The sequence below is a fragment of the Ruditapes philippinarum genome, unplaced genomic scaffold (assembly GCF_026571515.1).
Source record: "Ruditapes philippinarum isolate M1 unplaced genomic scaffold, ASM2657151v2 ctg12017_1_1_1_1, whole genome shotgun sequence".
Taxonomy (NCBI): Eukaryota; Metazoa; Mollusca; class Bivalvia; order Venerida; family Veneridae; genus Ruditapes; species Ruditapes philippinarum.
The window spans coordinates 1-15597 of NW_026851741.1; the positions used below are offsets into that span (position 1 = coordinate 1).

The 15597-nt window shown below is 35.6% G+C and overlaps 1 protein-coding gene across 1 annotated transcript in view; it reads right to left on the reverse strand.

The window, feature by feature from the left end:
- Nucleotides 1-204: 204 nt before the first annotated feature.
- Nucleotides 205-15597, reverse strand: part of LOC132738510 (centrosome-associated protein 350-like) — a gene marked incomplete at both ends in the record, with an annotated part of 49320 nt that continues 33927 nt past the window's right edge. The window contains 9 exon segments of the mRNA XM_060726016.1: nt 205-341; nt 2234-2314; nt 5625-5888; nt 7506-7630; nt 7927-8070; nt 8613-8898; nt 9516-9659; nt 13793-14011; nt 14511-14664. Of these exon segments, the coding sequence (XP_060581999.1) occupies nt 205-341; nt 2234-2314; nt 5625-5888; nt 7506-7630; nt 7927-8070; nt 8613-8898; nt 9516-9659; nt 13793-14011; nt 14511-14664 (1554 nt within the window).

Here is a 15597-nt window from a genome sequence, read left to right on the forward strand (position 1 = left end):
CCCCCCCCCCGATGCCTCCCCCCCCCCCGGCCCCCCCCCCCCCCCCCCCCCCCCCCCCCCCCCCCCCCCCCCCCCCCCCCCCCCCCCCCCCCCCCCCCCCCCCCCCGGGCAGGTTAAGGGCTTGAGTTAGTCTTTATAATATAAAACCTCAGGTAACATCCTCTTTCTTTTATACTTAAATAAAATAAGTTAGAATTTACTTACTTTTCATCCAGATGAATCTTCTTGTATTTTTCAGGATTTTGTTTGGATCTTCTTCCACTTATCTTTGGCTCTGTGTAAATCTCAGAGTCAGATTTATAATCCTTTCGCTGTTTCTCTGCATCTGACGCCTCGTCAATCTAAAATAGAGCATGGTCATTACTTAGACCAAAGCAACAGGAACAAGAATAGTGGTTATAACAATAAGTGTCCCCCAATATGCTCAAGACACAGAGAACTGCTGATCTGTGAGAAAACATAAAAAAATACAGGTCAATAAATCAACACTAATAAGGAAAGAAGAATTCTATATTAAACATTCTCTATATAAAGCAAAGAAAATATTTTTTCAACAAGCATTTGATAGTATTGCGGGCAATACAGTAGTCCCCTACCGGTCCCTCAAAAAGTTCTTTAATTGTCATACACTCCTGTGTATTGCCATTTATAATGAATTTGAGGATGAAGTCTGTATTTGAAAAATTTCGACCACAAAACATAATAAAATAAGTTTGTCTATATCACAGTAATGTGTTAAGTTTCCATGCTTAGTAAGGAAATTATGTTTATACAACCTTGTCATATTATTACGATGTGTGATTTTAAAGTAAATCCTATAAGGAATGAAGAAGTTGGAGTGAAAATACCAGTTTCTCGAAAAAAATCTAAGTTCAAGGGGGACATAATTCTGGAAATAGTCTTGCTAGAGTAATTTAACCTTCTCAAAAATGTCGAGTGATAATAAGAAACATATATATGAAGTTTGAAGTAGATACATTAGGAAATAAAGAAGTTATTTAAAAAAGACAACATTTTTTCCCCTAAAAAATCTAAGTTCAAGGAGGTAATACTGATATTTTTGTGCTAGAGTTATAAACCTTGTCACATATGATGTGGTTGATGACCAGAAACTTATATTTAAAGTTTGAAGTAAACACCTTAAGAAATAAAGAACATATAGTGAAAAAATCTGAAAAATTTAAATCCAGAAATCTTGAAATTCAGGCTATTTGTTGCCATAGCAACCAGAATTTTCAACATAAGAAGAAAAGAAAAAGATGTGCATAACTTCCAGAGTGCCATCTACCATATTTCAAGTTTCATAAAAAATATTTTCAGTACTTTTTGAGTTATCACTGGATCCATTTTATGTGTTAAATTTGCCATATTTTCAGACTATTTGTTGCCATAGCAACCAGAATTTTTCAACATAGGAAGAAAAAAAAAGACGTGCATAATCTCCATACTGCATCTATCATATATCAAGTTTCATAAAAATATTTTCAGTCTTTTTGCGTTATCGCATGGGGATCCAGTTTTGTGGGACGGACGGAACTGACGGACTGACAGACTGACAGACAGACAGACGGACAGACAGACAGACAGACGACAGAACGGACGGAGGGTAAACTAAAGTCCCCTCCGGTTAAACCGGTAGGGGACTATAATTCATGAGAACTGTTAATAGGCTCATGCTGAACTATACTCAGATCTTTCATAGTAAAACAAGAGTCTGTATAATGTAGAATTTTCTACCTGGATAATGTGGAATGTTCTAAGTTCAAAAACGGCCATAATAACTTCTGTCAAAATCCAAATTGGAGTATCAACCCATTCCCTTCAATCGTTTTGGAGATACAAACTGGCAAGAACTTAACTGAAGGATGATACCAATGCCCGAGTGTAAAGGCCACATAGCAACTTTCCAGATTTTCTATGTGTGCCCTTCACCTAAGTAGAACCACCAATGTTAGGTAAGGTAGCTGGAAAGCTTTCTCACATGAAAGAAATTTAAGTCCCTAGGGAAATTGGAACCCATAGCTGTGACAGTTAGTGGTACGAAATAAAAAACCTCAACCACTTGGCCATGAATGCCCCTGAGGAGAATTGTCTCTTAATATTAAAATCATGTTAAGCTTTAATCCTCCTCTTTTCAAAATAGGAATCTGTGCATACTAGAGGTAACTCATTATTCAACCACAATGATACAAAACGCAGATATTTACATTATCATTTACGAACTTATACTCACCGAGCTAACTTCTGCCTCAGTGTGAACTTCTTTTGGTCGTCCAAGCCTACCTCTTGGTGTGGCTACAGACTTTGTCTTACTCTGTAACAAACAATATTCTATATTAGATACAAATAAAAGTACAATCAAATTTAGATTTAAACAAGAACCGGTTGAACTGGTTGATGCCCTTTTAATAGGTTTTGGACACAGACAAAAATACCTTTTGTACTTTCAGAGTTATGTCCCTGAAAAAATTCAAAGTGCAATAATTCCAAACTTAGGCGAGAGTTACAGTTCTTTGCACTGCTCATTTACCCAATGATATCTATCAACTTACAAAGTTTCTTGTTCATATCTCTTATAGTGTCAGAGTTATGTCCCAGACAAAGTTTAAAATGTAAATATGAACAAAGGGCAATTACTTGAACAAAGTTTAAAATGTAAATATGAACAAAGGGCAATAACTTGAACAAAGTTTAAAATGTAAATATGAACAAAGGGCAATAACTCAAAAATTAGGCATGGCAAAGTTATGGTTCTTTTGCACTGCAATTCTACCCAATGAGATCTATCTACCTACAAAGTTTTATGTTATTTTTTTTTCTAGTTTCAGAGTTATGTCTCAGACAAAGTTCAAATTGTAAAAATGGACAAAGGGCTATAACTCCAAAATTAGGCAAGGCAAAGTTATGGTTCTTTTGCGCTGCACATCTTCCCAATGAGATCTATCTATCTACAAAGTGTCTTGTTCATATCTATCATACCTTCAGAACTATGTCCTGGACAATGTTCAAAGTGTAAAAATAGACAAAGGGCAATAACTCCAAAATTAGGCAAGGCAAAGTTATGGTTCTTTTGCACTGCACATCTACCCAATGAGATCTATCTATCTACAAAGTGTCTTGTTCATATCTATTATACCTTCAGAACTATGTCCTGGACAATGTTCAATGTGTAAAAATGGACAAAGGGCAATAACTCCAAAATTAGGCAAGGCAAAGTTATGGTTCTTTTGCAATACATCTACCCAATGAGATCTATCTACCTACAAAGTGTCTTGTTCATATCTATTATACCTTCAGAACTATGTCCCAGACAAAGTTCAAAGTGTTCATTTGAACAAAGGGCAATTACTTCAAAATTAGGCAAGGCAGAGTTACGGTTCTTGTGCACTGCACATCTATCCAATGAGATCTATATACCCCTTTTTGTAACAAAGTTATGTCCTGGACAAGAAACGTGGAAGGACGGACAGACAACCAGACGGACGGACAAAGCGGTGACTATATGCTCACCCTTTGCATAAAAAATATCTAACAGAACAAGTAACATTGTAAGTCTTTGGTTGAGTTTCAATTCATACTAACACTGTAAAAGTTTTATATATCAAGACTTTGTGGCATTAATGTTGGAGGTGCCCAAGGTTCTCCCATTTGCTTTATTTCATGCACAGACAGGCACCCTAAGACAACCTTCTTGTAGAAGCAGGCACCCTAAGACAACTTTATGCATGCTAGCTAGATAGCTTTCTTACATGAAGACTCTTAAAGTTAATTGCTAAACTTGAAACTACAGTGGAGAGGAGACAAATTACTGACCATAAAGGTGTTTATTCCTGTATAAATAATAGTTTATAAAATACTTCTCAACAACTTTTCATACTTTTACTACACAGCCAGATATCAAATTACTGTTAAACAAGAGGGCCATGACTTTACACAGCCAGATATCAAATTATTGTTAACAAGAGGGCCATGATGGCCCTGAGGTCGCTCACCTGTATATAGGCCCCTGGAGCGGGCCAGTTTTAACCCCGGGGCTTTTATTTGAACAAACTTGGAAGACACCCATTAGATGTTAAGTTTTGACTACACATGTATAATGAAAAACAATGACCTCCCCCACCACCACCCCCACCCCCCCAGCAGGGCCAATTTTAACCCAAGGGCTTTTATTTGAACAAACTTGGCAGAAACCCATAAGAAGATGTTTCATGCTAAACATCTAAGCTCTAGCTCATTGGGTTTTTTAAAAGAAGATTAAAGTTTTTACTATACACATATAGTAAAAAAACAATGCCATCCCCTGGGGCGGGTCCAGTTTTGACCCCAGGGCGTTTATTTCAACAAACTTTGTAGACACTTACTAGAAGATGTTTCATGCTTAATATCTAAACTCTAGCTATTTGGGTATTTTCAAAGAAGATTTTTAAGTTTTTGCTATACACATATAAGGAAAATCAATGACCCCCTGGGGCGGGGCCAATTTTGACCCCAGGGCTTTTATTTGAACAAACTTTGTAGACACTCACTAGAAGATAATTCATGCTTAATATCTAAACTCTAGCTATTTTGTTTTTTTCAAAGGAGATTTTTAAGTTTTTGCCATACACATATAAGGAAAATCAATGACCCCGGGGCGGGGCCAATTTTGACCCCAGGGCTTTTATATGAACAAACTTTGTAGACACTCACTAGAAGGTAATTCATGCTTAATATCTAAACTCTAGCTATTTTGGTTTTTTAAAAGAAGATTTTTTAAAGTTTTTGCTATACACATATAAGGAAAATCAATGACCCCCAGGGCCGGGCCAATTTTGACCCCAGGGCTTTTATTTGTTCAAACTTGGTAGACACCCATTAGAACATGTTTCATGCTAAATATCTTAGCTCTAGCTCTTTGAGTTCTTTAAACGAAGATTTTTTAAGTTTTTACTATATGCATATAGGGAAAATCAATGACCCCCTGGGGCGGGGCCAATTTTGACCCCAGGGCTTTTATTTGAACAAACTTGGTAGACACCCATTAGAAGATGTATCGTGCTAAATATCTTAGCTCTAGCTCTTTGGGTTCTTTAATAGAAGATTTTTTAATTTTTTACTATATGCATATAGGGAAAATCAATGACCCCCAGGAGCGGGGCCAATTTTGACCCCAGGGCTTTTATTTGAACAAACTTGGTAGACACCCACTAGATGTTTCATGCCAAATATCTAAGCTCTAGCTCTTTGGGTTTTTTAAAAGAAGATATTTAAAGTTTTTTCTTTTGGTTGCCATGGCAACCAGAGTTCTGCATGGAATTAAATTCTTTGAACAACTTTGTTAAGGCTTCACACAAGGAACATCCCTGTGAAGTTTCATTATGATCTGCCTTATGGTTTCAGAGGAGATGTCGTTTTAAAAGTGTGAACAGACAACGGACGACGTATGACGGACGAAGAGTGATCCTAATAGCTCACCCTGAGCATATGCTCAGGTGAGCAAAAAAAAACAACTTTTGTGTAATTTTGCGACATTATTTTAAGATTGTGGACTCTTTCAAAAAGTTTGTCTTCCAACAATTTTGAAATTTAACTTTTAGGCATTCATTTATATCTTTTTTGATCATCATTCCTAAATCTGTTTGTACCTGAGACGCCTGTCGTTTTGTGATTTCTTCGTATAATTTACGCTGTCGTTCTTTTGCTGCTGCTTTATTCTCTTCTCTCATTCTACGAATCTCTTCTTGTTGTTCTTGTAACTTCATCTTGAGGCCTCTCTGTCGTTTCTTGATCTGAGGGTACGAATCATCGGCACCTTTGTTTCGGATTCGTTGTCTTTGCTGCTCTAACCATTGTAACTCTGCTTTTGTCTTCTCCATTAAGGCATTTTCTCTCAGTTTTAATAATGATTGCTGAAGAAAGCATATTAATGAAAAACTTAATGGAACTTCAACAAAGCAAAAATTTGTTTTGGTCTTGTTACAATAAAAGTATCAGGGGCTTTAAAGTGTATAAAACTATTATCTCTGTTGCCTTCAGTTAACAAATTTCTTTTGTTTAAATTTTCCAAATGCCTGTATGAAAGAAATATATTGGTCTTATTCCTTTTGAGCAAATGGCAGATGCACATTGCTTAACAGTTAAAAACCACCTTTAAATACCAGCATATTTTGTTCCAAAATTTTTTTATTCTGTTAATTCAGATTATTGGCCATTTACAGAATTTGTAGTGTTTGCAATACATGTAGTTGGAATATGTAAATAATAATATAAAAAATCCAAGTAAATAATGGAATCCGAGGTCTTGTACATGACCAAAAATCATTTTTTATTGTTTGATAAAGACAGTTATGAACATTAACCTTTCAAATAATTATTAATAACAAAAGCTGTCGGTAGGACAGCACGCTCGACTATTCTAAGTGCTTGATAGTAAAAGAGCCTTGATAATGTTAAATTTTTTAACATCACAGAAGGTCTAATTTTTTTTTAATAAATTCATGTTATAGGCCTTAGAGAGAGTCAAAAAACTTTAACCAAAATTTCTAAGTTAAAAATGGGCATAATTCTGTCAATATTGTAGGCAGAGTTATCTAACTTGTCAATCTGATGTACCTTGTTACTATAAATAAGTATTGTAAGTTTCAATTGAATATCTCAAGTAATTATTGAGATATTTGACTTTATAAAAAACTTTAGCCAAAATTTCTAAGTTAAAAAGGGGCATAATTCTGTCAATATTGTAGGCAGAGTTATCCAACTTGTCAATATGATGTACCTTGTTACTATAAATAAGTATTGTAAGTTTCAATTGAATATCTCAAGTAATGATTGAGATATTTGACTTTACAAAAAACTTTAACCAACGCAGACGCCGACGCGGATGCTGACGCCGACGCCGGGGCGACTACAATAGCTCTCATATTCTTCGAATAGTCGAGCTAAAAATCGTTTAATAGTTTGTCAAATGTTTAACATTTCCTTAATGAATAGCAGCTTAAGTTCAAACTTTTTTCTTTTTCATTATAATTAATGTATTTCAGTATGAAAAATAATACAGTTATTATTATATTGCATGAATAATTAAATAAAGTTATCTGTAGTTAAAGGGCTGTAGTCTAGAAATTCTATTCAATCAAATTAAACTAGAAATAAAATTACTTTTTCCTGTAAGTGCAACTTATTTTCCATTATTTTAATCCATATTTTTAGAGTGTATGTATATATGTGCATGCGTGTGAGTGTGCAGAATTGATATTTAAATGTTGTAAACAAAGTTTGTAAGATTTCTTAACATATCATGAAAATTACGGACTCTTGAGTGTCATATACTACCTTCATTTCAAATTTCATTTTTTTTTCTTTTCTTCTTTGCCAAAAAGTAGGGTCAATGGACCTGAGAAATGAAATATCAACAAACAGTGGCTTCAGCAAAAATTGTTTTGTCATAAAAATTAAAAATTTGCAAAATTAGCAAAATTTAATTTCTCACAGAAATGTCTTATTTATAAGTAATACAAAAATTGTACCTGATGCTGAGCCTGCAAGGCTTCTTCTTTCATAAACTGCCTAACCATATCTTCTGTAAACTTGTCAAACGAACCTTCTTTAAACAATGTATGGATATCATGATCTAACAGTCGTGTTGAAGATGCTGCAAAAATTAAAACATATCAATAAACTATAATATAAAACTGGATTATTACGCTTATTTCCAAAAAAAAAAAAGAAAGTCAGTAGTGTATATTAAAATCTTGCACATAAATATATTATTATTTTTTCTTAATTTAATTTAGTCTAGCCTGTCTATAGGGCATCTAATCAGAGATACAAAATAAAGTCGTTTTTACACAGACTGTCGTCAAAAAACAGCATATGAAATTTCAATGCTTCACATTTTCCCCAACAGTTGCATGTATTTACAACCAAAATAAGCAATAGTAAAACTACCTTCAGAAGCAACAGATTCATTATCTGAGTGAACATGTTTTCCTTTCTTTCTGTGACTTTCTGACGGCAAAATAAGTCGGAACGATTTCTCCTCCTTTTCATCTTCTGTCATTGACTCGTTTATACTAAAATCATCCACAGAGCCTGAAACATTTACAAACAAAATTAACTTCAACACAGTAAACTGATCTCAACTCATATTATTGCAATATTTAAGATCTCCCTTGACATCAATGAAAACAAAAGGAATAGTTGAAAATCATATACTTAAGCTAATTAAATAAGCTTTGTGAAGGTCATATGGTGCCTTTCTAGGTGTTCATAAAAAGTATGCCAGCATAATGCCTTTAAATACAACAATTCAGACAACAGCAGTTGATCCAACCATTTACATTTCTATACACAATACAATAATTATTACACACCTAGCAACACTAAACAAACTATAATCAACACTTAATAACTATAACCAATTTACCAACAATACATAATTATTACACACTTAGCAACACTAAACAAATTATAATCAACACTAAATAACTATAACCAATTTACCAAATATACATAATTATTATACACTTAGTAACACTAAACAAATTATAATCAACACTAAATAACTATAACCAAATTTACCTACACTTTATAACTATAACAAACTTAGCAGTACTAAACAAACAATAACTTACCGACACTCTCAGAATCATCATGATCATGCGCCTCGTCAGATCGCCGTTTCGTTGATTTACTCAACTTACTCTTACCCTGCCATTTCTTCTCGAGGGCAGTATTTACAGCAGAAGCTGCAGCAGAGGCTGCAGTCTCTACAGCCAGTGTGTTGGTGTCCTGGAGGCCAAGGGCCCGAGCTTCAGACAAAAATTTGGCAGCCTCTGCAGTGGCTTTTGCAGCCTCAGTCTGAGTGTCAATGAGTTTTCTTGTGGATTCCTGAATTGCAGACACCCCTTCCCCTCTTACCTGGGAAATCAAAGGCAAGAAAATAGTCAGAATACTTTTCAACCAAGGATATGGTATTGTTACATGTCTGTTACTCATACTTTGAAATAACCTTTATTACTATAAAGAAAATGCAACTTTAGACCAAAAAATGGTTTGTTTGTTTTTGTTTTTTTTGTTTTGGGTTTTACGTCACATCGACACAGTATAGGTCATATTGCGACATTCCAGCTTTTACTGGTGGAGGTAGACCTCAGGTGCCCTAACGTGCATTATTTCAGACACAAGCAGGGCACCTGAGTAAAACCACCGATGTTCCGTAAGCTAGCTGGAAAGCTTCCTCACATGAAAGAATCCAAAGTCCCTGTAGGGATTCAAACCCACAGCATTGAGGGGCAATAGGTTTGAAGTCAAAGACCTTAACCACTTGCCCTCCCCCCCCCACCCCCAAAAAATGGACCAATTATAATTTTCATGGTCTGCACTGTAAGCTATTCAGCCAATAAATATACATAATATATGTATTAAAATTTTCTCTACAAATGATGGTTTAGTACAAACTGAAAGATTAGCAAGTCAATTTGAAACATTTAGCTTCTTAAAGAGTTTACAAAATAGCTCATTAAGTCTAGAAATACCTTGGCAATCATATCAGCAGCATTGATCGCAGCCTCAGATGCACGTTTTCTAGCATCTTCAAGTTGTTTTGTTGCTTCTGTAGCCTCTAATTGAGCCTTTAACTGAATTTCTTTCAACTGCTGGTCATAACCCTGCTGTTTTGCCTAATATTTTATAAAATAATAAAACAAGAGTTGTGTCAGTAGGGCAGGACACTAGACAATTTGCTGTGCTTGCTAGTAGGAAAAGAGCCTCAATATTTTAAGAATTAACAGAGAGGAAGATTTCATCCACAAAAATACAAACTATGTATATGGCATGGATATAAGCATGGATATATATTGACAAAAGAATTTTATAATGTCAAAATGGACCTTACCTTATTACACATCAATGCTTAAGTAAGGGTTCTTCGAAAATGACCTTGAATTGTCATTCAAAAAGCATGAATCAAGTTTCAAGTATTTTCAAAAAAATTAATATTGCAAGCAAAATATTAAACCAATTTTCTTAATAGTAAATACACACAGGGCTATAATTCTGTCAAAATCCATGCTAGAGTTAAAGAGCCAAGATCAATTTGAGTTGTATATACATGATGGTCTATCCTAGAGAATGTTTTGTTATAATATTAAGTCAATCCATTCACTAATAACAAAGTTAAAACCAGTTAAAACAACAAGAGGGCCATGATGGTCCTGAAGTCACTCACCTGTATATAGGCCCCTGGAGCAGGGCCAGTTTAAACCCCAGGGCTTTTATTTGAACAAACTTAAGTCACCCATTAGAAGATGTTTCTTGATGTTAAGTTTTTACTACACACATATAATGAAAAACAATGACCTCTGCCCTCACCCACCCCTCCCCCGGCAGGGCCAATTTTTACCCAAGGGCTTTTATTTGAACAAACTTGGTAGACTACAATAAGAAGATTTTTCATGCTAAACATCTAAGCTCTAGCTCATTGGGTTTTTTTAAAAGAAGATTTATTAAGTTTTTACTATACACATATAGTTAAAAACAATGACACCCCTGGGTCATGGCCAGTTTTGACCCCAGGGATTTTATTTGAACAAACTTTGTAGACACTTACCAGAAAATGTTTCATGCTTAATATCTAAACTCTAGCTATTTGGGTTTTTTCAAAGAAGATTTTTAAGTTTTTTTTGCTATACACATATAAGGAAATCAATGTCCCCCGGGACCGGGCCAATTTTGACCCCAGGGCTTTTATTTGAACAATCTTGGTAGACACCCATTAGCACATGTTTCATGCTAAATATCTTAGCTCTAGCTCTTTGAGTTCTTTAAAAGAAGATTTTTTAAGTTTTTACTATATGCATATAGGGAAAATCAATGACCCCCTGGGGCGGGGCCAATTTTAACGCCAGGGCTTTTATTTGAACAAACTTTGTAGACACTTACCAGAAAATGTTTCATGCTTAATATCTAAACTCTAGCTATTTGGGTTTTTTCAAAGAAGATTTTTAAGTTTTTGCTATACACATATAAGGAAATCAATGTCCCCCGGGACCGGGCCAATTTTGACCCCAGGGCTTTTATTTGAACAAACTTAGTAGACACTCATTAGAAGATGTTTCATGCTAAATATCTTAGCTCTAGCTCTTTTGGTTCTTTAAAAGAAGATTTTTTTAAGTTTTTACTATATGCATATAGGGAAAATCAATGACTCTCTGTGGCGGGGCCAATTCTGACCCCAGGGCTTTTATTTGAACAAACTTGGTAGACACTCACTAGAAGATGTTTCATGTCAAATATCTAAGCTCTAGCTCTTTCGATTTTTAAAAGAAGATATTTAGAGTTTTTTCTTTCGGTTGCCATGGCAACCAGAGTTCTGCATGGAATTAAATTCTTTGAACAACTTTTAAAGGTGACCACCAAAGGAACATTCCTGTGAAGTTTGGATGAAATTGGCTCAGTGGTTAATGAGGAGATGTCATTTAAAGTAAAAGTTTACGGACGGACGACAGATGCCGGACGAAAAGCGATCACAAAAGCTCACCCTGTCACTTTGTGACAGGTGAGCTAAAAATATATGAAAATTTCAATAATTTGACCTTCAATGTCAAGGTCATTTTTGAGTGAATGTCAATGTCTGTCTGGTTAACTTGAAGGTCTATCCTAAAAGATTATGTGCAAGTTTGAAGATAATCCATTACAAAATAACAAAGTTATAGTCACTAATAGTAACAAGAGCGGTTGAACCGGGTGATGTTCCCCGACTAGGATTTGGACACAGAAAAGTATATCTTTTGTAGTTTCAGAGTTATGTCCCAGACAAAGTTCAAAATGTGATAATTCCAAACTTAGGCAATGCAGAGGTACTGTTCTTTGCACTGCACTTCTACTCAATTAGATCTTTCTACCGACATGCGCGCGACATGGCATCTCAATATGTTGATCATTTCTGTGAAATAGTTGTAATAAGGAAGTTATGGGCCGGACACAATTTTTCTTCAAGGTCATGCTGTGACCTTGACCTTCAAGGTAGTGAGCAAAATGTTACCCGCGACACGTCGTCTCAATATGGTGATCATTTCTGTGAAATAGTTTTAAAATCCGACTTCAAATAACAAAGTTATGGGCCAGACAAGAATTCGGGACATACGTACGTTCGTACAGACAGACGGACAACCGGCGACTATATGCTCCCCCTGAAATTTTTTGGGAGAATATGTGTAAGCGGCCGGATAGCTCAGTCAGTAGAGCAGCGGTACGGTATTCCGAGAGTCCCGGGTTCGAGTCCCGGTCAGGCTGCACATTTTTCTCACCCTGTGACATTTGGCGCCCAACGGGGGACCGTGACTGATAGCTCAGAGTTTAATTTACATTGCTCTGTAACTCTGTGAAATTCCAGGACGAATTTCAATTTAGCAGGGGTGTATGTCACGGTTCAGAACTGTTCACTATTTAGGGGAGAAGATGTGTAAGCGGCCGGATAGCTCAGTTGGTAGAGCCGCGGTACGGTATTCCGAGGGTCCCGGGTTCGAGTCCCGGTCAGGCTGCACATTTTTCTCACCCTGTGACAAATGCTAGACAAAGTTTGGTGATCTTCCATCAATTAGTTCTGTAGAAGAAGACGTCTAAAGGTTTTTCTACTTTTAGCCCTAGAGACCCCTAAAAAGGCCAATCAAATTAATATGAGCAAACTTGATAAAAGACTTCCCAAGAATGCTACAAAGTTTGGTGATCATCCATCAATTAGTTCTGTAGAAAAGAGACGTTTAAAGGGATTTCTATTTTTTGCTTTAGCAGCCCCTAAAAGGGGCTAATCAAATTAATATGAGCAAACTTGATAAAAGACTACCCAATACTGCTAGGCAAAGTTTGGTGATCATCCATCAAATAGTTCTGTAGAAGAAGACATTTAAAGGTTTTTCTATTTTTAGCCCTAGAGACTCCTTAAAGGGGCCAATCAAATCAATATGAGCAAACTTGATAAAAGAGTACCTAAGAATGCTACAAATTTTGGTAATCATCCATCAATTAGTTCTGTAGAAATAGACGTTTAAAGAGTATTTCTATTTTTAGCTTTAGCTGCCCCTTAAAGGTGTTAATCAAATTGATATGTCTTATGAGCAAACTTGATAAAAAACTACCCAAGAATGCTACAGACAAAGTTTAGTGATAATCCTTTGATTAGTTCTGTAGAAATAGATGTTAAAAGGTATTTCTATTTTTAGCTTTAGCTGCCCCTAAAAGGTGTTAATCAATTTAATATGAGCAAACTTGATAAAGATTACCCAAGAATATGGAAGGGTATTAACGCAAAAATTACTTCTTGCTTTCTTACGTTACATCTTGCATTCTGACTTGTACATCTTGCATTCTGACTTGTACATCTTGCATTCTGACTTGTACATCTTGCATTCTGACTTTTACATTTTGCTTTCTTACATGCACATTATGCTTTCTGCTGTGTGTGTCTTGCTTAATTGTATGACGCATGACAACGGATGCCGGAGCATCCCCCTTTGATACTAATAGCTCACCCTGAACCTTCGGTTCTGGTGTGCTAAAAATCAGTAAAAACCAAGCAAAATTTAGATGAAGGTTGTTTTTAAATGTAAGTTGAAGGTAAGTCTGGTCTAATTGAAGGTCTTGTCCCAAGGGTTGATGTGGCAAAGTATGAAGACAATACACCAAAAACATAAAAAGTTATGATCAGGTACAAGCTTGCTGCTGGCAATGCCGACATAACTGTAACAATACTTCTTATTTTTTTTTCCAAAAAAGTCGATACATAATTCAGTGTAAGCATTTATATATGTCTCACCTTGAGCATCTGAGCAAGTGAAACGGTTTCCTGCTGGGCCATTGATACTGCACGCGTTCTATCTACATTTGTAAGCTGTTTTAATGACATCTCCATACTTTCCAAATTGTGAAACTCTGTGTAGAATCTACGTTCAAGAGAGTTCGGGGAAAGTCGCTGGCGGTCCAGCTGATTCAGAATCTTGATAACATTCGCTCTGCTCTTCGGAGTGGCTTCATCCTGTACCAAATGCACATACTCAGTAATAATTCTTGTGCAACATAGTTTACTGGGTTAACCTTGAAAAGCCTTAATAGAAGCATATAAAGCTACATATTAACCAAAGAGTACCCTGATATGATGAATTTAAATGTTTAACACAGATGCTAATGAATCTGCAGACCGACACTGTTTGAGTTTGTTTATTTGTATGATATTTTATGCCAGTTTTAACACATTTTCAGTCATATCACAGCAGTTGGTCCAGCTAAGCAGCTTTCCTGGATACCTGGCCAGTAATTATAAATATCTACTCAAGTGACCTTCTACTGATCAAACATTATTTCAGAATAAGCTGTGCAAATCAAATGAGACAATTAGTTGTTGTATACAGGCATTGTCTAGAAAAGATAAGTTTATTGTAAAATAATACTTTGGAGAAACTAGAAACTGTTATTGTAAAGAGGTTCTTGCTCTATCGAGGGGGCTGCTCTTGAGAGGTTACACTGTACAACATTACCTGTGATAACTCTTCTTCCATACTAGATTCCATTTCAGGTGAGACTCTATCCGAGACTTTAGTTGTTGATCTTACTGATGTTGCTGGCAAGCTTCTGTGGCTATGAACAATTTTATCTGTCATACTTTTTCCTCGTGATGTTGTCTTTTCCTCACTGAAAATTGATCGCAGAGACTATGAAATCCTAGTCGACAATGGAAACATCATATTTCCCTATACATGTATATATATTTTTTTCAAATTAGATTAAGCAAAGCTATCAGGAATAATATCTTTGTCTGATTATCATTGCAGACTGCATGTTGTATTTCATACCCTTGTTTTGGTTAGCATAAGTTTTATATACTTTATCAGCATGAGTTTTATATAGTTTATTGGCATAAGAACCAAATAATTCATTAGCACCATTAATTTTAGACTAACTTAACTTATTAGCTTTCACAATGTTTAGCACATGTTGCAGTGAACATCTTACTAACTGTTAATGAAATGTAACCAGAACAACCATAACATGTGCTTCTTCAACATGGGGATAAATGTTCAAATACAGTAGAACTTCGGTAAGTCGAAGTTGGGGGGACTTGCGTAAAAACTTCGACACATCGGGACTTCGACTCATGAATCGTTCTGAATTCCATGACAAAATTTCAACCCGTGACTAACCCTAATTATAAGATCTAAAACGTAACCTATTTCATGTTTTCTTTCATTTATTAATCTGATATTTTACTTTATGCAATGATAAATATGACATGTTAAGTAACTTTTCACGGCTAATGATTTGAACTACCTGTTGACATATACAAATGAAGTTACAAAAGGCGTTACAATTCGAAAGGCAATAACTTAACCAGCTTATAGTAAATATTTCGCGTGTGATTATCACGCGACACCGGGTCACTATAAGTATGATAGTTCTTACTGTTAAACATGTACTTCCAAATACCGCTACGGCAATTAAATTAGTAACGATTTAAAGCATTTTTTCACACATTTAAACGCATTCAAAAGGTTGTTTTAACACTCGGCTGTGTAATTAACACGTGTCACTTAAGTTGATCGGAAATCGTCTTCGCGGCAAGAAAAG